Source organism: Equus asinus, chromosome 27 (assembly GCF_041296235.1).
Source record: "Equus asinus isolate D_3611 breed Donkey chromosome 27, EquAss-T2T_v2, whole genome shotgun sequence".
Lineage (NCBI taxonomy): Eukaryota > Metazoa > Chordata > Mammalia > Perissodactyla > Equidae > Equus > Equus asinus.
Genome location: NC_091816.1, coordinates 13,993,896 through 14,016,353, shown reverse-complemented (window position 1 = coordinate 14,016,353; position 22,458 = coordinate 13,993,896). Strand labels below are relative to the sequence as shown.

At 53.3% G+C, this 22,458-nt stretch overlaps 1 protein-coding gene across 1 annotated transcript; it reads right to left on the bottom strand.

Annotated features, from left to right (window-relative positions):
- Window positions 1-3,126: 3,126 nt before the first annotated feature.
- On the bottom strand, window positions 3,127-20,062 carry DUSP4 (dual specificity phosphatase 4). Its single transcript, XM_014830959.3, has 4 exons — window positions 19,222-20,062; window positions 9,412-9,557; window positions 7,755-7,974; window positions 3,127-7,114 (listed from the first exon to the last, which is right to left on the bottom strand). The coding sequence occupies exons 1-4, from the start codon at window positions 19,652-19,654 to the stop codon at window positions 6,729-6,731; spliced, it is 1,185 nt and encodes a 394-aa protein (XP_014686445.1). The 5' UTR covers window positions 19,655-20,062; the 3' UTR covers window positions 3,127-6,728.
- Window positions 20,063-22,458: the final 2,396 nt, after the last annotated feature.

Genomic DNA, 22,458 nt, shown 5'->3' with positions numbered 1-22,458 from the left:
TCTAATTCCGTCTGTGCTATCAGCAGTGAGATTCCTGGAAATCAGATGCTCATTCCTGGAGGATAGAGTGCACACCACGTAGGCGCATGGGTTCTGGGGCTGGACAAAGCCTTTAAGGAACAAGAGCTATGAAATCCCCAATCTCCTGGGTAATAGACAACTTTCTCTAAAGGCTTCTCTCCCTATGAAGGTACATGTTGGAGAAACTGACCCTTTTCACCTTGTGTCTAACCCCTTTTCTGTGCCTTTGCCTGTCCATCCATCCTCTCACCAACAACTCTCTCTCCCAGGAAGAGGAGTGGCCCATCCAACTGGTCAGAACCCAGGACACCATTAGACTACATTTTTTTCCACTGAGTGAGGTACCTCTGTCTCAAGATTGGCACATTCCTCTTGTTCTTTCTCCTGCCATGGACAAAGTCTGTGCCTTCTACTCTTCACCAGCAACTGCGAAGGTCACTTAGCGTGGGGATTGCGCTATAGATTGTAGCTCTTTTAGGTTCCTGGGTAGGAAGCTGGAGGTCTAAGCTGTCCAGCCCAGCTCTTACCAAAGAGCCCACTGTTGGGAGGGAGCAGAGGCGTGCTCATTTGATGGATGTTACTGACACCCTTGGATGAAAATCCCAGTCCAAACCTCCCCACCCCCATTGCACTGTATGTGACCCCAGAAAACCAGGGGAAGAGGTTTTAGCAGGGGCTCCTGGGAATGTGTCTGACTTACCCAGACACCCTGGAACTCCCCTTGTCTGCCTGTCCAAACCCAATTGCCAGATACAGGGTCTCAGTAGCTCTGGATTCTGGTGGTGGAGGATCCAGCACACATTTTCTCTAGCTAATTGGTCTCGTATGGTGCACTCGGTTGGTCTCTGTGCCACTCACTGTGCAGCAGGAAAGACAGCTTGGGTGGACATAGCTGTAAATAGACTAGAGGAGACTTGAGGTAAGCCCTAATGGGGAGGGGGCTGGTCTGAAATCAGTCGTTACTTCAAACCCTCCCTCCTCCCATTCTCTCCTTGCATTATGCATTTACAGCTTTCTACTTTCCAGCATTTCTTTATCTACGGATCAGATGGAGCCGATGTAGCATAAGCGAGCAGTATGCATAGTGGTTGAAAGCTGTGTTTTGGTTCTTGAATGAGACCTTGGAAAGAGGCGTCTCTGGATTAGGGGTAAATCTTGCATTTTCAGGTTTTCTAGATAACCATTTATTGGCATGTTGGTTTTAAAAAATGGCTAGAGGGGCTGGCCCCGTGGCCAGAGTGGTTAAGTTCGCGCTCTCTGCTGCAGGCGGCCCAGTGTTTCGTTGGTTCGAATCCTGGGGGCGGACATGGCACTCCTCGTCGGACCACGCTGGGGCGGCGTCCCACATGCCACAACTAGAAGGATCCACAACGAAGAATGTACAACTATGTACCGGAGGGGCTTTGGGGAGAAAAAGGAAAAAAATAAAATCTTTAAAAAAAAAAATGGCTAGAAAAATTGTTTGACTTTCCTTCCATCAAGAGGCAGGGTCTTTCTTGCCTCCTGTTGGATCTGAGTCGGCGAAACTGCTACAACCAATATAGAGGAAGTGCCACTCTGTGACTTCTGAAACGAGCTCATAGAAGGGGGTGGAGCTTCCACCTTGTGCACTGGAATGCCTGCACTGGAGCTCTGATCTGTGTTGTAAGAAATCTGACTACTCTACTGGAGAGGGCATGGGTAGATGTTCAAGGCGACAGTCACAACTGAACTCTGAGCCGACCGCCAGCATCAGCTGCCAGTCATGTGAGCAAGCCATTTGGATGGCCAGCCACACTGAACAGATGACAGCAGCCCAAGCCAACATCGACTGCAGCCACACAAGACACCCCAGGTGAGAAGTGTCCAACAGAGCCTTTTCCAGGTTTCTGATTTCCAAATTCATGAACAAAATAAAGTGGTTGCAGGTTCACACAACTGAGTTCTTGGGAAAATTGTTGTAGTAACAATGATAGAAATCAGACAATTATGGTCTGTGGGTTGTTATGATGGCAGATCGAATGGAAGGCGGGTCAAAGGGGACAGCCTGTATCAGGCATTCCTGAAATGGCAGTCAGTCCAAACCTCTTGCAGGAGTTTGCAGAGTTTGACACACTAAGTCTTAGGTGGGCCCAAGAATCTCCATATTTTTAAAATTATCTCTGATAAAAAATTTTAAAGTATTTTTATCACAATAGTGATAGATGCACCACACAAAAGGAGATATATCCCCCCTCCTTAGGATTCCCTCCTCATCATTTTTCCCATTTTCCTACCTATTTCTGCATATTTATTTCTCTAGGTGAAATCAGGATCATGTTGCCATGTTCCTCCCAAATCCTGTTGGTGTTTTGATTTAGATCACATTAAATGTATAGGTTAATTTATGGAGAAATAATATCTTTTCAATATCGAGTCTTTTTTTATCCAAGAACACAGGATGTCCTTCTGCCTTTGTCAAGTGCTCTCGTTATGTCCCACGCTTCTGGTTTACGATTTGGGGAATTTGTACCAATGGAATCTGAAACAAGCAATCCACAGATCAGCATTGGGTAACCACTGATTTGTAGCATCTTCAACTGTTTATTTCTTCAATCTGGCCTTGAAACACAATGCTTATTTCCATGATTCCAGGAGAATGTGAGGTCAGTAAAGTTTCCTAGGATTCTGTGAACTGGGCTGGACCCCCTTGCTATGGATGGGCAGGGGTGTTCCAGCGGTGGTCACTCCTCATACACTCTTCTGTTACAGCCCTAATCACCCGTGCTTAGGCTGTTTCGGCCAGCCCTCTCCCACTCAGCAGCCATCCTGATTGCTCCATCCTGTGCTTGGCACAAAGCAGACTTTCAGATGAAGGACACTCCCTGTCTCTTACCACTCAGTTCTTCCTGCCAGTCTCTCTGCCTAGAGAAACCAGGTTCTTAGGGCTTCCTATTAGCCTTCTCCTGTCACTGACCTTGAGTGGCGTCCAGGGAGCAACCATGGGCTCACTGATTTGGGGGCCAGTCTCCACTGTAGACATTACTAAACAAGCAAGATGGTCAAATGACCCAGATCTTCTCTCTCCCCCTTCCAAGTCACTGTAGCAGCACAGTTTTCAAGAAAAAGATGAACCAAGCCAGAGGTGGTTGGAAATGTATTTATTTTTCTTCAAATGATCTTTTTCAAGCAATAAATAAAAACAGACATGTTGACTTTTCTAAAAAAACAAAACCAAACAAAAAAATTCCCTAAACTATATACATCCTACGGAAATACAAGCATATCAAATGTAGAAATGACATCACTCTGAAAGATGGGGCTATTTACAGAAGTTACAAGTATTGCATTGCTCTGTCTTGAAGAAGCCTCTTCCTCGTGTGACTCATAAACTCTGAGGAAGGGCAGGGTGCTCCTGGGGGGAGGGATATCTTCAAAGAGGAAAAACATCAACATCCAGACACTGTATTCAGTTTCCCAACAATGCTGCACAGATCAGCTGACTTGCAAGGGGCATGAAAGGGTGCCCTGTTCAGGAGGTCACGTGCTCCTTGAGCTCCTGACAGAAACCATCTTGTCCCTCAGCCAGGCTGGGACTGGCAGTGAGACTATGCTGAGCCAATGACAAACTCGGGCTGTGGTTTCTGTGAGACAAGTCAACTCTGTGTTATGAAGACCCAGCCTCCAACAGCACCTTGCCATCCAGAAAGCAGTTCCCCAAATTGGTTACACATGGACAGCACTTGGGCGCTCTGAAACACACTGATGCCTGTGTCCCTCCTCCAGAAATGCTGGTTTAATTGGTCTGGGATAGCCTAGGAGCAAGGTTTTGAAAGCTCCCCCGTTGATGCTAATGGGCAGCCAAGGTGAACCACTGCCTTAAAACTACCGGCTTAGAGGCCAGTCTAACGGCCCCTTCCCCTCACACCTGAATCAACCATCCTACCTCCCTCTGGCCGCCTTCCCAAGGATTTTAAATGTTTCTTCATGGCTTCCCAACTTCGTTGAAAAGTCTGGAATCCAGGTGGAATGAGCACCTGAGGAAAACGGCATCAGGAAGGGAAAGACCGCAGCTGGGATCTCCCGGCCACCTGCTCACGAGCAGCTTCAGCCTACTACCGCTCCGTGGGAGAGGAGGCCCATTTCCCTGAGGGCTCCACCAGCACCCTTGGGTCACACAAGATTCCAGGAGGGAACTGGCAGCACTCCCCAGTCTCTATAGAAAGATCCAGTGAGTCTACAGCCTTTTGTAGACAACAGCACAGTTGATAATCAGTGCAAGCGGCAATGCTTTTTGGCCATTATAGAAATTTCACGTCACCAGAAATCATTCCATGGGAGGGATTTCTGTTGAAACCCACTGGACTGACCCTGCCATGGTGTCTTCCTTAGAACACTTCTAAGTCATTCAAGAGGCTTCTGATGGGAGAATAACGACCCCAAATCCCCTTTTCCAATCAAGCCAATTTCCTATTTTATTTCTAAGAGTTTGGGGACTCATGCTGTTATCAAGTACAAAGAAAATGGCTTTATAAATAGCAGTCTGATATTGTGGTGAAGACTTGACTTGGAAAGCAGGGGAAAGGCATGTCTGGGGCTGGTCCTGAGCTCCGACTGTCCGTGTGGTTGGAATCCAGTCTGGGAAAGCAGGATACGCAGGTTTTGGCAAGTGTAGACTCATTCTATAAAAAGTGAATCTGTTCCAGGCTTCTCGCCCTCCCCTCTCTGCTGCTGGAACCCATCGCTCTTTCAGCTGCAGAACCCACTTGACTGCATTCATCACAAAACAAGAAGCGACTTCCAGGAGGCATGGAAAAAATGGGAACGTCCAACCGTGCCGTCTCTAAATAGGACCATTGTCCAGGAACCCCAACCCCTCCATGGCTTACCCCTCGCTATTCAGCCAAGCAGCTCCTGGGGAAGGAGGGAGCCCCAGGCTTTTCTCAAAACAGGAAGCGGGAACTTGGGCCTCACCCAGAGACGGGCTTGACAAAAGGCAAGACAAATGATGCCAACACAGGTTTATGTTTCTGGAAGGAAATGTAACCAACCTGGTCCTGTCTGGGATGCCAGGGTGAGAAAGAGCATTCCAACACTATTCTGACATTGAGGCTTGAAGTTATTTACGGGTGAGCAAGAATGTTCATTTAGATGTAGATTCTCAAAGGGCTAAAAGAAACATGCTCTCGTTTCTAGACAAGTTTGCAATTACCTCTAATCTGGCACTCTGTGACAACACTGTTCCACGACACTACAAATGAAACGACATGGAGCTTGTTCCCTCCTCCCTCCCCCCAAGTCCAAACCACAGAAAACATCCTTCTTCCTCCAAAAGCCATTCCTCCATTTGGAAAGGACCCTTAAGACGGCATTATCCCATGGAAGGATTCCACAGTGGCACCCAAGTGCCCTGCATGCCCGTCATGGAAGCCCAGCAGCCAGCTCCCAAGCAGAGTCTGCCCGACTCCTCACTCACGCTCTTCTGCCATTCTAGGCCTCAGCGAGACCTGAAATGTGGGTCCACGCCCCTCTTTTTATTCAAAAGAGGGCCTTTAAAAATATTCACCTAAACTAGGAATTTGAAGAACACAAGAATTTCTTGGTATACTTCAGAGTAAACCCCCTACAATTAAAAACTCCAATCTATGCAAAAAGAGATGGTGCTTCCACTTAGAAAAGGATCCATTTCCGACCTGTCTCTAGTTAGCTGGTTTTCCCAATGGCCTTGCCAGATGATTTGCTGTAGGAAAATCTGAATTGCACCCAATTTTTCAGGAGCACCATATATGGTATAGCATTTATCACAGATGGTATACAAGTCCTCAGGCAGGCCTGTAAGCAAATGCTGCCACCGCCAAACTGAGTTACCGATCATCAGAGAGAGAAGGTGGTATTGTGGTTTACGGCATCAGTGGTCTATGTGCCCAGAAACCAGCTTCAAAAGCGACTAAAATGTCATCCTTTCCTTTCTTCCTCCTCCCACCCGCCCTGGCCTGCTTCTCAGTGGCACCCAATGCAAGCTGATCATCATGCTAACCGGTCCACACGGAGGAGACACCACTGACTCCCTCACTGCTTTGAGGCTCGCATGCTCTTGTGCTCGGCTGATGGACATCAACATAAATACATCCTAAATCCACTGTCACTAGACTCCTTGTACTTACATACTCCAAGGAAACTCTTAATAAATACTTTTATTTATTATTAAGCATAATTTTTCACCTGTGGGTGACTCAGAAAGGAAAATCATGTCCTCAAAGATTTCTTTAAAAAAAAAAAATTCCTCTAACTAGGAAAACAAAAAGGGACCAAACACAGAGAACCAGGCACTTCCGGCAGACCTGTTTTCTTCCGGTTCCTTTCCCTCCCGCCCGCCCTCTCCCCGTAAATCAAACTGGGTGCGCACGTTTGCCAGGATCTGTGGGTTTCATAACTTCAAGCCTTACTGCTTCAAAAAATGAGGTAACAAATTCCTATCTGAAAAGTAAAACTGACACATAAACCAAACCAAGGGCTCCCCTGCCTGCTGAGGCAGCCATTATTGCTGTAAGTTGGAGTGTTTTGTTTGTTTGCTTTTTATATGGTATTCAGTCCTTATTGCCATTCTAGCTGGCCCCATGGTTGGCCAAGGAGAAATGGATGGGAAGGAGCTTGGTCGCCTGCCCCCAGCAGGTCCCGACTTGCTGCCCACACATGGCCCACCTAACCCTTGCCAGAAGCCGACTGGTTTTGGGGTTCCCAGAGTGGCTCTAACAGCTGGGGGAGGTGGTGATGGGGCTGTGCAGGTAGGGCAGGCTGCTGGGGGCCGAGTGCACACCCACGGAGACTGGGAAGCTGAAGACAAACTTCGAGGTGGGGGTGGGGGTGGCCTTGCCCCGCTCCCGCAAGGGCCCGGAAGGGCTGGCGGCCTCCACGGCACAGGACGTGGCCAGCACCTGCGACTCGAACTGCAGCAGCTGCCCCATGAAGCTGAAGTTGGGCGAGATGATGCTCCGCCGCTGCTTGACGAACTCAAACGCCTCCTCCAGCCTCACCCGCTTCTTCATCATCAGGTAGGCCAGGCAGATGGTGGCCGAGCGCGAGATGCCCGCCTGGCAGTGCACCAGCACCCGCCCGCGGCAGTCCTTCACCGCATCTGGGGCAGAGAGATGCGATTAGTGCCCTCGGCGGTCCTGAGCCTTCACCTAACGGCAGGTGCAGGGGGCCTGAGCCAGAACGCGGGGTGCGGGAGGATTTGAGAAGCATGGAGGATGGGACACTCCCACTGAGGGAAGAACCGTTCTCGGCTGAAAGGGGAGGGAAGAAACCCACGTGGGAGGGACTAAAATATCCTAGCATTCCACCCCTTCTGGGATATTTTTGAGACTTAACCGAAGAAATGCACTCCACTTAGGAAAAACTTGTGCTAAAGCCAGTTAAACCCCAACACAGTCAAGGATTTCCATTTGCAGAAACAAAACCAACGACCCATTTCTCCCTTTCTTTGTCTTCCTCCTTATCCCCAAAGCCTTATGGGTCTAGAGAGCTGAAGACACAGAAGGAAAGGTTATTGGCTCTGTAAGCCAACAGTACTGGCAGGCGTGGGAGTTTGTCTTCCTATCCCCACCCAACGCAACATCCAATGGGCAGGCCTTCCTGTGGAGGAGGATGCAAACTGCGTACACCCTGGATACAGCATCTCCTAAATCCCTCCTTCAACACATGAGTTACAAGTGGTTCCCTCTCGTCCTCCCCACCCGGCCTGGGACCCGGGACCCCAGCCAGGGCCAGCCTACCGATATACTCGATGGCTTCCATGAACCAGGAGCTGATGTCGGCCTTGTGGTTGTCTTCCACCGGGATGCACTTGTACTGATAGTGTCCTTCAAAGTGGTTGGGGCAGTCGGAGGAGACGTTCAACAGGGCCGTGATCCCCAGGGCGTCCAGCATGTCTCTCCGGGCTGCATGGTAGGCACTGCCGAGGTAGAGGAAGGGAAGGATCTCCACAGGACCCCCCTGCACCAGAAAGGGAAAACAAGGGCCCCCAGGCATCATGAGTGTGGGCAGCTAGGAAAAGGGCCAGTGGGGGGCTTGGGCCGGGGGGAGGGAAGCCAGCCTGAGGTAGGCTTGCACAGACCCTGGGGAGAATGCCTGTGGACACAGCCTTCCAGGTCTCCCCTCATCCACAGGGGCTCCTGGAGGGAACAAGGGGCTCAGTGGGACGTCTCCAGCCTTTACACTCCACTCTGCTGTGGGCAGAGAAGCCAGGACAGGGAAAGTTTTGGGGGCCCCTCCCATTGGCTCCAGCAGCCTACCTCCCCTGTGATGAATGGAGGGGCAGACACGAGGCTGGCTTGCCACACTGTGACATTCAGAGCTTGCACCTGCTAATCATCAAGCTATGTGTTTTGTGGTTTAGGGACTTATGGTTGGGTAAGCCTTCTCTTGGCACGTCAAAAGCAGACACCAGGGGCCGGCTCCGTGGCCGAGTGGTTAAGTTCGTGCGCTCTGCTGCGGTGGCCCAGGGTTCGGATCCTGGACACGGACATGGCACCGCTCATCAGGCCACGTTGAGGCGGCGTCCCACATCCCACAACTAGAAGGACCTGCAACTAAGATATACAACTGTGTACAGGGGTTGGGGAGATAAAGCAGAAAAAAAAAAAAAAAAAAAGATTGGCAACGGTTCTTAGCCCAGGTGCCAATCCTTAAAAAAAAAAACAAAGGAAGATTGGCAACAGTTGTTACCCCAGGTGCCAATCTTTAAAAAAAAAAAGTTAAAACATGAACCTAGGCCAGACTCAATTAAAAAAAAATAAAGCAGACACCATGTCAGCCTCACAGACAAGAGGAGGGACCTTGGTAAAATGAAGTAATGTTGGCTTAAATTAATGACAGTTTTCTGAGTCAGGGCCACGCGAGTGATCTGGGATTTGGGGAGCAGAGTTGCTGGACCCCATAAATTCACTCTCTCTCCATCTAAATGAAAGGGCTGGAAGGGGTGGGTGTGTAAGAAGTGTGGTAGCTTGAGTTGATTTTCTTAGGGGAGGGTTGGCTGACCATTTATGTCCATTTGGTGTTTACAGTTGGGTCGTACATGAGGGACAAGCGGACTGTTGTAGATCAGGGCTGGGGGTCCACAGGCCACTCCTTCAAAGGAGGGTGTCTCTCAGCTTCCTACATGGCAGGTCACACCCTTCCCGCTCCAGCCGGCCTCCTCGCTTGTCTGCACATAACTCTAGTGGCTACTCAGCGAGTTATGTCTTTATATATTTTTTGAAAGCAAGGGTACTAAGAGAGGGAAGGGGAAGAATTCCAAGGAACAAATGGAATTTATTCCTAACCCACCTAACATCCCACCCCATACTCGCGGTTCACCACGTTCTCCCCAACTTGAGGTACTGCGTCCAAAGCCCGTGAAAAGCAGAGCTCTGAACAGAAGCCCCTCCCAACCTGGTCGTGCAGGGGGGTTCCACAGGAGCCGCAGCCCAGGTCCAAGGACTCGGGGGCGCTTGGGGACACAGCAGGTGGGATGGCTGCCAGGGACTTGGTTTTGGAACAGAATTCCGGGTATTCGGAGGAAAACCTCTCATAGCCACCTGTAAAGGAGAAAGAAGCAGGTTAGGCGCATCACTAAGCCGGCAGGAAACCGGGAAGCGCTTGAATCCTACCCACGACTGAGAGCCGTTGGGAAGCTGGGCTGGCTGGATTCACATTTGCCACTGGGTGGCGCTGTGGACCCAGAGATACAGGCTATGGAGTATTTTTCAGAGATGCAGAATCCACATTTGGTCGTGGCTAAATCCTGAAGACTGGCAGTAAAGCTATTTGGACGAGACTTTGGTATGGGATGCAGACACACAAAGCAAGCTGTGCAAGGGGTATGCAGAAGGGACTTTTTGCAGAGGAGCTCCTTAGGGTGATGACAAAGCATGAAAGAGGGAATGGCCACTGTGGGTTTTCATGAGTGCTTGGGCAGCCTGCAGCTGGGCCCTGGGACCTGCAAAGCTGTCATCCCCCAACTTCAGCGCTTCTTCTGAAGAGGTCCTCCAATGTGGGAGAGAAGGAAAAAAATACCCTGGCACCAGCCCTTCTGGATCTCAGCAACAGAACAGATGCCAATCGCGAGGCCTCGTGAACAGCTGTTCCATCAACAAGGAGCCAAAACAAGAAGAAACAGGCTTAAATCTAAATAAATCCCTCTTGCTACATACAGGTTTGGGGCAAAGGAGGATTTCCTGACCTGAGAGTTGCTAAGCCCTGGAATGGTTATCTATGGGATTATCTTCCGGGGAAACGAGTCTTTTACGTAAAAAAAGATAAATGGCCAACTTATGGGGAATAGTGTTAGTGCGAGCAGGGAAGTGCCAGCTGGGCGGGGATGGGCAGAGAAACACCGAGAGAAGAGACAAGAGGACAAGGCGCTCAGCCTGCATCTCTGATTTTCTTGCGGTCTCTGGGCCCTTGCTCTGTGGGTCACTTACCATCTACTGTCAGTATTTGGCCCTGCTTGCATTTTTACTTTGCAGTTTCTGTAGGACCCAAGATGGATTATAAATTAATTCAGCAGATGAAGAGGGTCAAAAGGTACAAAATTCCAGTTATAAAACAAGTCAGTCCTGGAGATGTAATTACAGCAGGGTGACTATAGTTTATAATACTGTATCGCATATTTGAAAGCTGCTAAGAGAGTAGATCCTAAAAATTCTAATCACAAGAAAAAAAAATTTTTAACCATGTATGGTGACAGATGTTAACTAGACTTTTATTGTGGTGATCATTTTGCAATATAGACAAATATCGAATCATTACATTATACACCTGAAACTAACATAATGTTATATGTCAATTATACACCCCCCCAAAAAACCCGCAAACTTACGTAAAAATAAATTAATTAATTCAGTAGGGCCTGCAACCACTGAATTCATTAGTGGAACAATCACGCTAATGGACCCATTCAACTGACAGTCATGTATGTAGCTGGACCTTTAAATCCTTACAACAGAGCACTATGGTGCCACTGTTCCCTGTAATGGTTCAGGGTGATCTTCCAACATGCAGCCATGTGATGGTTAGTCAATTACTTGCCCTGAATCCCAGCCCTAGAAACAACGGCCTTGGAGAGGAAGGCAAGTGATTCTTTGCCACATCATAAGGCTTACAGAAACAAGGCAGACATTTTTTCCTCTCTGACCGGAGGCTTCTCGATTCCCCTCCACTCCCTCCCTCAGGATATAAACGGATCTCTCTCTGGTCACAGGCCCCCGCTCCTGCTGAGTCATAATGACCAGCCTCCCTGGATGGAAAACCTGCTGCAGGGGCCACCACTGCCAGTTTCAGACGTTCCGGTGCTCTTAGAGGTCCTCTCATCGCAGGGGCACCCCTCCCTGCCATTATCACCCCGTCACCCCCCTTATAAAGCTGCAAACACTGCTGCCCCAAATGCAGTGGACAGAGCAGGGCAGAAGAAGAGCCAGCAAACGTCTTGAGCTGAAGTCCCTGCCATGGGCCTCTGGGCCAAGAAACTTCAGCAAATGCTCCCGTTTGGAGAAAGTGGGAGGGGAAATGGATGGATCAACAAGCCATCACTGAACGCCTACATAAAAACCCACCGCTTGTTACTCCAGATAGCTCTATAGGATTTGGAATCTTTTTAATAAAATGATCCTTGTGTTAATTTGAGCTATCAAAACACACTTTTTTCAAAGAAATGTAAGGCATGAGTGGTGCCCCCCAAAGCTTATCACCTAGACAGGCAGAGAAGCGCGACTCCCCGCCCCCCCCTCCCCCGAAAGTGGGTGGTGGAGGCACAGGAAGCCAGGGCCAGGTCCAAGGTCACCGAGGAGAAGCACCTCTGAGGGCAGCGAGGGGAGGAGCCTCACGGTGGTTGAGAGAATGCTCTTCCCATCGCTGAGCACACAGCCTTTGCAGTGAGACTCAGAGGTCTGAGCTGAATCCCAACCACCCGGTGAATCATCAGCTGTGCAGCCTGGGGCTGTCACTGAACCTCTCTGAGCCTCCTCCTCATCTGTAAAATGTGATGAAACGACCACACGCGGCATCCTTCGAGGACTGACTGGGACAGCCAGCACTCTGCGCCTGGCCTCGGGGAGACTCATAATGAAGGTTTCCTTTTATGGCACCTACAAGGGGACTACAGCATTACTGCCAACTTCCAAGACTTTGGACAGCTTCCTCCTCTAGAGCTTTACTTATTTTTTTCCAGTCGGAATCTTGAGACCTAGTAGTTAGACAGCGGAAGTGTGGGTACGGCGCTTCCTGACCTCAGCGTCCTTCCCAGCCAGGGACATCCGCTAGCTCCCCATCGATCATCAACCAATCCCGTGGAGGGATCCCCAGCTGACCCTTGAGGGTGTGGCAGATGGGGGCGCAAGTGGCCCAGCGGGCAGGACAGAGGTGACCCAGAGGCCAGACCAGGCCTGAGGGAGATCATTTGTCATCTCCCTCCAGGCTGCTCCTAACAGGACAGGGAGACAGCAACGGTTGGGAAAGCCACCATTAGAACGGAGCAGGAAAAGGATTACTGAAAGGTCACTTCCCTCCGGCGATCTGAAAGGATCTGAAGAAGCAGATTAGCCCAAGGAACGGGAGAGCACTGGAGGGTGGCATCCCTGACGGGGGGCAGCAATGAAGGGGGTTCGCCCTCCTGAGCTCCCGCTGGCTTTTGAGGGTCTGTGGCTGGCTGTTACAAGGAGCATCCCCAAAGGAGCTCCTCTGGCGGGGGCCAGGGCCGGGGAGGAGCAGACTCTGCGATGCTGGAGCAGGGGCATGCAGGCGAGGCGGCGCAGATGGAAGGGGACAAGTTAGGAACCACGCCAGTCCACACCCCACGAGGCCACCCCCCAGGAAGTCATCTCTGGGTATCAGATCCATGTGAATAAAAATGACAGCCCACTAGGTACCAGGCTCGTTCCATCCACATATCCAACCAGCAGCCCTTGAGAAAGGCCTGACTAGCCCCAATTTTACAGAAAAGGGAACTGAGGTGCAGGGCAGCCCCCAGGTAAGAGCAGGACCAGCATTCAGCCCACTGGCCTCAAAGCTGACTTTTTTTTTAAAGATTGGCCCTGAGCTAACATCTGTTGCCAGTCTTCTTTTTTTTCTCTTCTTCTCCCCAAAGCTCCCCAGTACATAGTTGTATATTTGTAGGTCCTTATAGCTCTGCTATACAGGACACTGCCTCAGCATGGCCTGATGAGCGGTGCTAGGCCTGCACCCAGGATCCGAACAGGCGAAACCCTGGGCTGTCAAAGCAGAGCATGTGAACTCAACCACCTGGCCTCGGGGCAGGCCCCATCAAAGCCACTTCTAATGTGGCCATCAGGAGCCCACCCAGCTGCTTGCCCATCTCTGCCTTCCTGGTGGTCCCTCTCTAGGGGTCTCAGCGTGCTGGTTTCATCACATGAAGACACAGACCCTTCATGCAGAAACAGAAATGAGCTGAAGAGGGCACTGCTGACATTTCACCAAACGCTGCTTCTTTTCAGTGCTCTCTTAACTACAGGTTCTCAAGAGGGAGTCGTGACCAGCATTTTTTATTTAATGAAATAGGATAGAAACTACTAGAATGCATTGCACTAAAAAGGATATAATTTCATGGACCTCTGGTTTCAGGTGTGTCTGTATCCCTATACTGGGTCATGATGGAGAGCAGCAGGAGCCAGATTTAGATCACCAAGTGTTAGCCAAAACTCATGAGAGGGAAGGCTTATTCCCGCTGTACACACAGGCTCCTGCAGGTGCCACGTGGGTCGAACTCCCAGCCTGCGCCGTGGGGGGCTTGAGCAAGCACATTCCCTCCTGAACGGTTTTACCACCCTCAGAATATAAGAATTTCAGACTCTATCATCTCTAAGTTCCAATATTCTGTGATCCTAAATGTCCATGATCTACTTATTTGCAAACTACACACTGACAGCCGGTACCCAATTCTGCATTTCCGTCTTCTGAATACAATTTCCTAACAGACATACCAATGAATTCCACCCAGTTTTCCTACATCCTGTTGAACGTAATTCCGTAACAGATATCTAATTTTGACCTGTTTTTCCCATGTTTCTTATTTAATAATAGACTTTCTAGTCTTAAAACTCCCATTTTCTCATCTTAATTTGAAAACTTGAAGTCTAGGGGGAAAGAAAGAAATGTAATTTTTCACCCAACTTTCTTGAGGAGTGCCACATCTACAGTCCGACTCCCTGCTCTTTTCTCTTTCTCACACCCACTCGCACAGCAAGGCAGTTTTCAAAGTTTACTGCAAAGGATGACCCGCTGGCCACGAGTCCTTCCACCCACCTCCCGTCCAGGCAGGGGTAGGAGAGTATGTGTGTGAAATGGCTCTCGAAAGGCTTTCTGATTGGACCACCATAATAGGACTCTTAATGGGGTCTGTGATGGGGAAGACTGTCTTTTGGTGGTGATTATGGTCATGGATCTTAATATGGCTGCTGCTTTTTTCCCATGACTCTCAACACTCAGAATATCATCAGTTCACAGACAGGCTTATGGCCTTGATCTCCAGGGACCTCTTATCAATACAACGCAAACACTGACCAGCAAGAAAGTGTGCGGTCATCTGAAGGTCATTTGCCTGAGAACTTCCCTTGATGTGGGTGTTCACTCAGTAAGTGCCTGTGGGAATGCTGAGCCGTATTTAAAGTTTACCTGCGGGGGCTTCTTGCCTTGGGCCTCCACGCACAGACCTCCTGCAGGGCTGAGCCAGCTGGCTGACACCTAAGGCCACCCTGAGCTGGATCTTGTTTGCAGTCCCTCCGGTCCCTCTGTGCTATCTGCTGCCTTCAGCAAGCTGGCTTCCGTTTGAGAGTGAACTTTTCTTCCTGCCAAACTTCCTCTTCGGTAGGCGGAAACTGCCTCCCAGTAAGGAAACCGGCTATCTGGTTTCAGATGTTCTCATTTTTTCATGGAATTTCTTGGCTCATTAAAAAGGCTCCTTAAAAACTCCCTCTCTCAGTTCTGTGCAGCCCATCGTGGTGGTGGGGACAGCCCACCTCTCCTATAAGCATCGAGGACAAGCCCAAGGGAGCTGTGATGGGCTTAATGACGATCAGGTTCTCACTCAATTTACATGCAGAGAAGCATCCAGTCCAAATGAGGCAAAAATGAGTGAGTTTGCTTCATTCATTGTAATTCTTTAGTGAATTACAATAGGGGTTAGAAATTACCTTTGAGGCCTTCTATTTTTTATAATTCTGACACTCTCAATCTTTGGCTGTCATGGGCATTGTGTCATATCTGCCAGAAGAAAAGCCAGTCCTTTTCCCTCTGAGAGGAAGATGTGAGCACTGTCAGCTCCCCACCCCCACCCCTGGGCGATGCTGCTCGATGCCACTGACCTTCTGGGGGACTGGGATGTGCTGGGCAAATGGGGATAGAGAGAAAAGACAGATGAGAGTCAGAGTCATCGCCAGGGCTGCCAGTCGAGCCCCACCCTCCCATCCACACCCTTCATCACTGGCCTTGGTGGCCGTTTTCTGCAGAAAGTGTAATGTCAGAAGCAGTCCGGTCAGGCCTGGGGACTACGGGGTACGTGAGGCCTGACCTGGAGGGAGAAGCTGGACTATCTCGTTGATCCTCCCGATTTATCAAAAGAGCTCCAGGACCACTTTTAAACCAGAACTTGAATAAGGACTGACGAAGGTCATGAGCTGAGATGAATTTCAGACAGGAGGAAAGATAATGTTTTTATTCCTGAAATCGTCTATGTAACAAACTGATTTGTTATTTGGGGAATGTGGGAGGTAAAGAATGACTTCTATTAAGGTTAGAAAATGCTTTTTTGGTCTTTCTCTAATGACCAGGGGGGTCTGAAAGCCTACTCCAAGGGTTTATGAAGGAGAGAGAAAAGCATTTCAAAGGAGATGTGTACTGTGCTGTAATGAAATTTGGAAAGCTGAAATTTCTAAACTGTCACTAAAAATGCCTTACAGGATTTTTAAATAAAATGAGCTGGAGGAGAAAAAAAAAGATTTACCCCAATGGAAATCTTTTCCTAGCAAAAAGACCAGAAAATGTAGTGATTTGGGTTACTGCTTTTAGCAAAACTTGGGTAATATGAGGAAATGTAAAGGCTAGGCAGCATTTGATTGATATTAAGTTTCCTCTTAACTATGAATTCTTGCTTGTGGCGTTAGTCATTAACTACCTGCAGTGAGTAACCAACTGCCCAAGTGACAGAAATAGAAAAATCAGATTTTTAAACAGAATTAGTTGGTAGAATTAGAAAGCCCATGGCCAGGAAGGATAACAGAACCTCTGAAACATTCTTCTGTTCTTACTGTCCCCCCAGGACTGCGGACACCCAACAATTCGTCTTCCACTGGCTTCACTCTGACCACTTTTACTCCACACCCGCCATCACTCATCAAATGAGACACACAGGCCCATTAGCTGCAAAATAAAACGAACAACTCAGGTGGGAACCAAATTACCCAACCCCTAATCCATTCAGGCATTTACTAAAGATAATCTAAGGGCTTTCGTCCGCGTTTCCCTTTAGTTCCTGCCCCCAGGCTCCCTCCCATGAACCCACCTTTCTTCCCTTCCACCGGCTTCTTCTCCAAGGCACCGAGGAGGCCTGGCTTTCCTCCCGGGCCCTTCCCGCGCCGGCGCGGGAGCAGACGCTGCCCTGTTTCTGCTTGCCCACACTAGGGACGGCTCCTCCTTAGAGGGCAGAGACCAGGAGCAGGAATTTTGTCAAGACTGCCTCTGCTTAGCCCAAATAGGAAAATAACCTACCACCTCTACAGAACAAGCTGGAAGACCCCCGCCCCCCACTTCTGTGAATTTTAGGCGACTGCTACCAAAGGCAGCCTCCCTTTGCTTATCAAGACCCAGCTCGACCTCTCCTGGCTACTCCCGGGGCCTGGTCCTGAGAAGACCGAAGGGCGACAAGCCGCCCAGGCGACATCTCAGAGGGTAGCGACTTTGAGACGCAGAGGGTCGCCCTCCGTCGGCGCCAGGTCAGACAACAGGAGGCAGTGCAGGCCTCGGGAAGAAACAGCCCTGAGAACGAACACTCCTTTTCCGTTGGCCGGGCACCTCGCCAACCGCCAGGGGACTGTCATTTTCCCCGGAGCTAGTCTCCCAGTCTGTACGGTAGCATTTGCCTCGCGCCAGCGGCTCATCCGCGGAGCGACTCTCGGAAACGATCGGGCTCCGGGCTCTCCCGGTGGCTTTCGGGGGGACCAGGGAGGTGCCACGAGCCGGAGTAGGAAAACCTTCCAAATATGCCTCCCTCTCCGGGAGCGGGGTCGAAGTGTCCGCGCGCCCCCGAGCCCAAGGGCCAAGGTCCCCGAGCTGCCGCTCTAGGGCAGTCCCCTCCAGATTTCTTCCCGGAAGAGAAATAAAATAAAACGAAGCCAGACTCCACGTGGGTCGGCCCTACCCCGAGAAGGGTCCTGCGTTCAGAGGCCCCCGAAGGAAGGCGCGCGCGCGGGCTCTGAATCCGAAGGGACTCGAAGGCAGCGCGGCACGGGGAACATCCCAGCCAGCCCCAGCCACTCAAAGGGACTTTCGTCCCAGAGAAATTTCTCTCATCGTTCCCACGAGCGCCAGCACCCGGCAGGGGAGGGCAGGCGTGCTCAACAGCCTGGCCCCCCACCCTGGCGTCTGACAGTAGTGGCCACGGGAGTCCGCTGGCCGTACGCCCGCGGTGGGCCCCCGGGCTCAGCGCGCCGCCCAGGGCAGGCGAGGCCGGCCGTCCCCAGCGCCCAGCTCCCCCGCTGAGCGGCCGGTCTTTCCGGGGCAAGCCCCTTCCTGGCACTTTCTCTTAAAGCGCTTTGGGGAGAAGGGAGGAGGTCTGGGCTCAATCGGAGGTGCAAAACACAGCCCCTCCCAGAGAAAGAAAAATCAGCAAAATCGCCTTAGTGGTTCAACCAAAGGTCAACAGCAGCATTTCCCCAGCAGCTGACAGGTCAAATGGCCAGGAAACAACTGCCGAGAACAAAGCCCCCCGCTGTTCGCCAGGGGCAAACCCGGCTTGTCGGCACTGAGCAGTTTTGTTGTGCTTTTTGGATGGGGCGATGGGGAGAGGTTTCCGCCCCTCCTCCCTCCACCATCTCCCTTCCTCTCGGCTGAGCCGGTCCGGAGAGGAAAGAAAAGGAGGGAGGGGGCGCGGGGCGCCTGGGGGGAAAAGAGCGGCTCTTTGATGGCCCGGGTCTGAAACGCCTCTCGGCTTCTGAGGCTAGGACCGTCTAGGGCGCAAGAATGCGCGGAATGCGGCGGCGGGAGGAAGGGGCGCAGCGCGACAGGGGGCGCCCCTACCCCTCGCGCCCTGCTCACTCCCCCTGCCCACCCCGTGCCCGAGTCGCGGAGAACGGCCGCCCGACACCGCCGGGCAGGTGCGGCCGGCGCACGGTCCCCCAGTAACTTGGATAACGCCCGGTCCTTCTGGGGTTCTGACTTATAGATTTGACAAGACCTCCCCTCCCCAAAGAGTTTCTCCAGGGTTCACTTAAATCAAGCACGCGCCGCCATCTGATCTTCGAGAACCGTGTCTGAACAAAAGGTCGTACTTCGCCGCTGCCTGAATTTAAGAGGTACCATGCCGCCTTGCGTTTCCCAAATACTCAGACCTCCTGCGCCCCGGCTCCCGGAGCCTGGATCTAGCCCGAGGCAGGAGTTGGCCACCTTCCAGGCGGAGCTCGGAGTTGGGCAGCAGGAAACGAGATACAGATCGCTCCACACAGGGTCCGCAAGCCGATCTCCCCTTCTGCATTGACCGAGGGCTGGTTCCCAGTCGGACCGGCAGGGCCCATCCCACATCGGCGCTCACTCTCCTTCGCCCACTTCGCCACCTCTTGGGTTCTCGGGGTCCGACTCAGTGCAGGGCCCGAGCCCGCCAAACCGATAGGCCTAACCTGTCCCCACTCGCACAGTGGCAATTCCCGGGACTCGAAGGTGGGCAACGCAGATGGGTCGCTTCGCCCCCGAGGCCGGACAGTTAGTGAGGGTAAATACATGCAGAATCGCCCTGAAGGGTGCGGACTTACAGGTGACAGAGGAAACGCGCCCTCACGGCCTCTGAGGACTTCACGAGCTCGCACTTGCACACCAACGCACAAAAACCTTGCAAAACCGTGCACACCGACACGCACAAAGGAGTGCGCAGGGATTCCCGCAGCCACGAGGCCCTCCGGAGACTTCCTCTGCCCGTTACGGCCCGGCCGCCAAGCCCCGCTACACCTAGCCTCCAGCTCGCGCCCCGGCGCCCGCGGTTACCTTTGAGCAGGCAGATGTCGGTGCGCTCGGCGTTGCGGCGCAGCGCCTGAACTACCAGAGACACGGTGCTGTCCTCGCGGAGGCTCTCGGCGCGCGGGCTGCGCTCGTCGTAGACGATGACCGCCGAGTAGAGGCCGGAGCGCAGGCGGGCGCGCACCTCCTCCTCGGCGGGCAGGATCTGCTCCAGGCTCACGGAGCCCTTGGCCCGCCGCCGCACGATGGTGTTGCAGCGCACGTTGACCGAGCCTCGGATGTAGCCCGCGCTGTGCGCCAGGAACGGTCTGCAGTCCAGGAGCAGGCACTTGCCGCCGCTCGGCAGCCCCAGGGCGCCGTGGCTGCTGCTGCCGCCGGCGCCGCCGCTGTTCTCATCCCGATTCATCAGCCTTTTGAGCACGCTGCAGTCCATCTCCCGCAGCTCCTCCACCGTCACCATGGTCGCCGGGAACCGCGGCTGCTGGGCACGCAAGGAGGCAGAGGACACCCGGGCCAGCTGGGGCGGAGGAAGGGGCGGGCGAGGGCTACGGGAGGGCGCGTGCAGAAGTGCCGCAAACTTGGCCCCCAGGGGCTCCCCCGGGCGAACCTCTTCTCTCCGGTCCCCTTCCTCGCGCAGTCTGGCGGTTACATAGCAGTCCGAGCGGCCACGGGCGCCCGGCAGCACGGCGCGCGCTGGGGGAGGCGGCGCTGGAGGGGAGTGTGTTTACGGAGAGGACCACGGGCTCCCTTCAGTTGTTGCCTCTATTGTATTTTCCGGCCGTGCTGCTCCAGCCGCCGCCGCCGCCGGCGCTGCGGTTCCGGCCGCCGGTCCCCACCAACAGTCGGAGCTCGGCGCTCTGCCCCAGCCAGAGTTTCCTCCTCGGCTTAGAGATTTATTAATGCTCCTCGGCTCTCCCCCGGGAGGGGGCAGATTCATTACTACCTCTCGAGGCCCCGCCTCTTTCCATTCTGGGCCTGGCGCCCTCCCCCGCCCCGCGCGCTCTCTCCCCGCCCCATCCCAGCTCCCCGGGCCCCGCGGGCCCCTCCTCCCGCCCCCTCCCCGGCGCGTGAATGGAGTGCCGGCAGCTCGCGCCCGGTCACGGGGACGCGACGTCACAAAGAGCGGAGTAAACTGGGCGCGCGGCGCTCGCCGGCGGGCCCATTCATAAAACCGAGGGCGAGAGGAAGAGGGAGGCGGCCTCCGCCCGGCAGGCGGGCTGCAGCGCCCGGACTTTGTGAATGGAGCGGGCGGCGCCTCCCCGGCCTCCGCGGCTAGTGGCTCGCCCGGCGCGCGTGGCCGAGCCGCCCCTCCACCCGGCTGCGGAGTTCGGCGTCCGGCGTCCAGAAAGTCGCCAGCCGAGAAGCCGGCCTCGAGGAGCCAGCGCCCGGTTGGGAGGTTTCACCCCTTTTTACCTCCGTGCTCCCCCGCTGACAGCCTCGCAGGTCTGCGCCGGGGCCCGAAGCGAAGAGGAGAACCGGGCACCGCTAAGCAGCCGGCGGGCCGGGGACCTCCTCGCCCCGGGCTCCCCGAGCGCGTTCGGCGCGGCCAGTCTTTTTTCAAATGCGATTCCTCAGACTTCAGCTTATGCATTAGCATGATCGATTTTCACCTTAAGCCATTAAATCAGCTTTATAGCTTCCCGAGGAACGTGGGCAAGCCCCAACTTAGAAGATGAAAGAGCAAGCCCTCCCGCCCCGAAGCCCGGGAAGAGGAGCGAGGTGTTGGGTTTGTTGCTTTACGACCCAGGGGGAGGCATTAATGGCCGGAATGTTGTGCCCCTGGAGGAAGGCGGGGTGCCACTCCCTTCCACGCTTCCTAAAGATGTTGATTTAACCCTGGTGGGGGGGGGGAACCCGACGTTTTCGGCTTTTGGAAAAGTCGTCACCCCCTCCCGCACACGTGTGAGTCGTCTTCTCAGGAAATGACTCCACATTCGGTGCGAAGCTCAGACCCAGAGAAATGTACGCGTCAAGGATTTAATAAGCTCTGGGGCCGATTCAGGCTTCTTTGCTCCCTTTTTCCAGGTCATGTAGCCTTTCTCCCGCCCCCAGTTTTACTTATGCATTTAATTTCCCAGAGGCTGCTTTTGGCAGGGGGTTTGTGCGCGTCGTGGTGGGGACACGACAGAAGGCAAAATTATTCGCCCGACATCTTGCCAAGTCTTGTTAGTGAGAGTGAACTGCCGAGAGGGGCCTCGGGGGCGGCGGGGTCGGGTCCTCCCCTCGAGGTCGCGGGTGGAAGCCGCCGAACCCGCGGGGTCCCTCCCGCCCCCGACTCGGCCTTCCTTCGCCTTTGTTCCAGGCGGAGCGGCTCTCCGGAGCTGTCACCTCCGGCCCCCAGGGCCACCCCTCCACTCCCTAACCCGGCCTTGGGGGACCTCCACTTCCGAGGCCTGCCCTCCCACTGCGCCCCGAATCCCGCGACACCCCGGGCCGGGTCGGGTGAGCTGTGAGGGGCCCCGCTCAACCGAGGGGATCTTCCTCTTACCTCTGTCTCCAAAATGGCTCAACACGGCACTGCACTGATCCTGTCTCTGGTTAGAATTTAATATTTTGTTCATCACGGGTTTTGTGTTTGCATTAAGTGTTTTAAAAAAGCATTGCATTACGATATTATTTATTTTGACTGCTGACTTTTCGGTGCTCCCTTAAATTTTGCGCCCACGACGCCTTCCTCACCCTAGCCCCAGCTCTGGAAGGGGCCACAACTGCGTAACGAGCGAGGCCTCCGGGTGGCGGAGCTCGGGCTCCGGGCACTCTGGGTGGGAGGTCAGGGGCCAGAGGGGTCGGTACTCCCTCCCGAGGGCAAAAGGGCCCTCTGTCCGGTTTCTCATTCTGCTCAGGTGGCTGTGAGGCTTTCCAAAAAAAGACGCGCTCTCCTTGGTACCCCAAGCGTGCGCCCTTTCCAAGGAGCCCCCCACACCCCGACAGTCCCGGGCGCGCTCGCAGCCTAGGAATCCGGCCCCTGGCAGGCCCGCGGGCCGGGACGTCCCCGGCCCGGGAAACGCCGACACCTTTCCAAGGGCTTGGACAGGACATTTTGTGGAAGAGCCTCTCAGTGGGAGGCAGGTCCGGTCCAATTTCGCACGTGTCGCAGGAGCTGGGGAGACGTCCCCGGGCCGCACTGGCCGCGCTCTGCTGGCCTTTGTCTCCGCGCGCCTGGGGCGCCTCCCCGCCGGCCCGACCCCCGCCCAGCGCTCACGTGGCCGGTAAATAACAGTCAAATCCGGGGGGAGGAAAATGCCCGCCGAACAAAGACTTGCT

Coding starts and splice junctions, on each gene's coding strand:
- DUSP4 (XM_014830959.3), bottom strand. CDS start 19,654: ATGGTGACGGTGGAGGAGCTGCGGGAGATGGACTGCAGCGTGCTCAAA. Junction 7,975..9,411: donor GAACCCCCCTGCACGACCAG/GTTGGGAGGGGC, acceptor TTTCTGGTGCAG/GGGGGTCCTGTGGAGATCCT. Junction 7,115..7,754: donor GGAAGCCATCGAGTATATCG/GTAGGCTGGCCC, acceptor TCTCTGCCCCAG/ATGCGGTGAAGGACTGCCGC.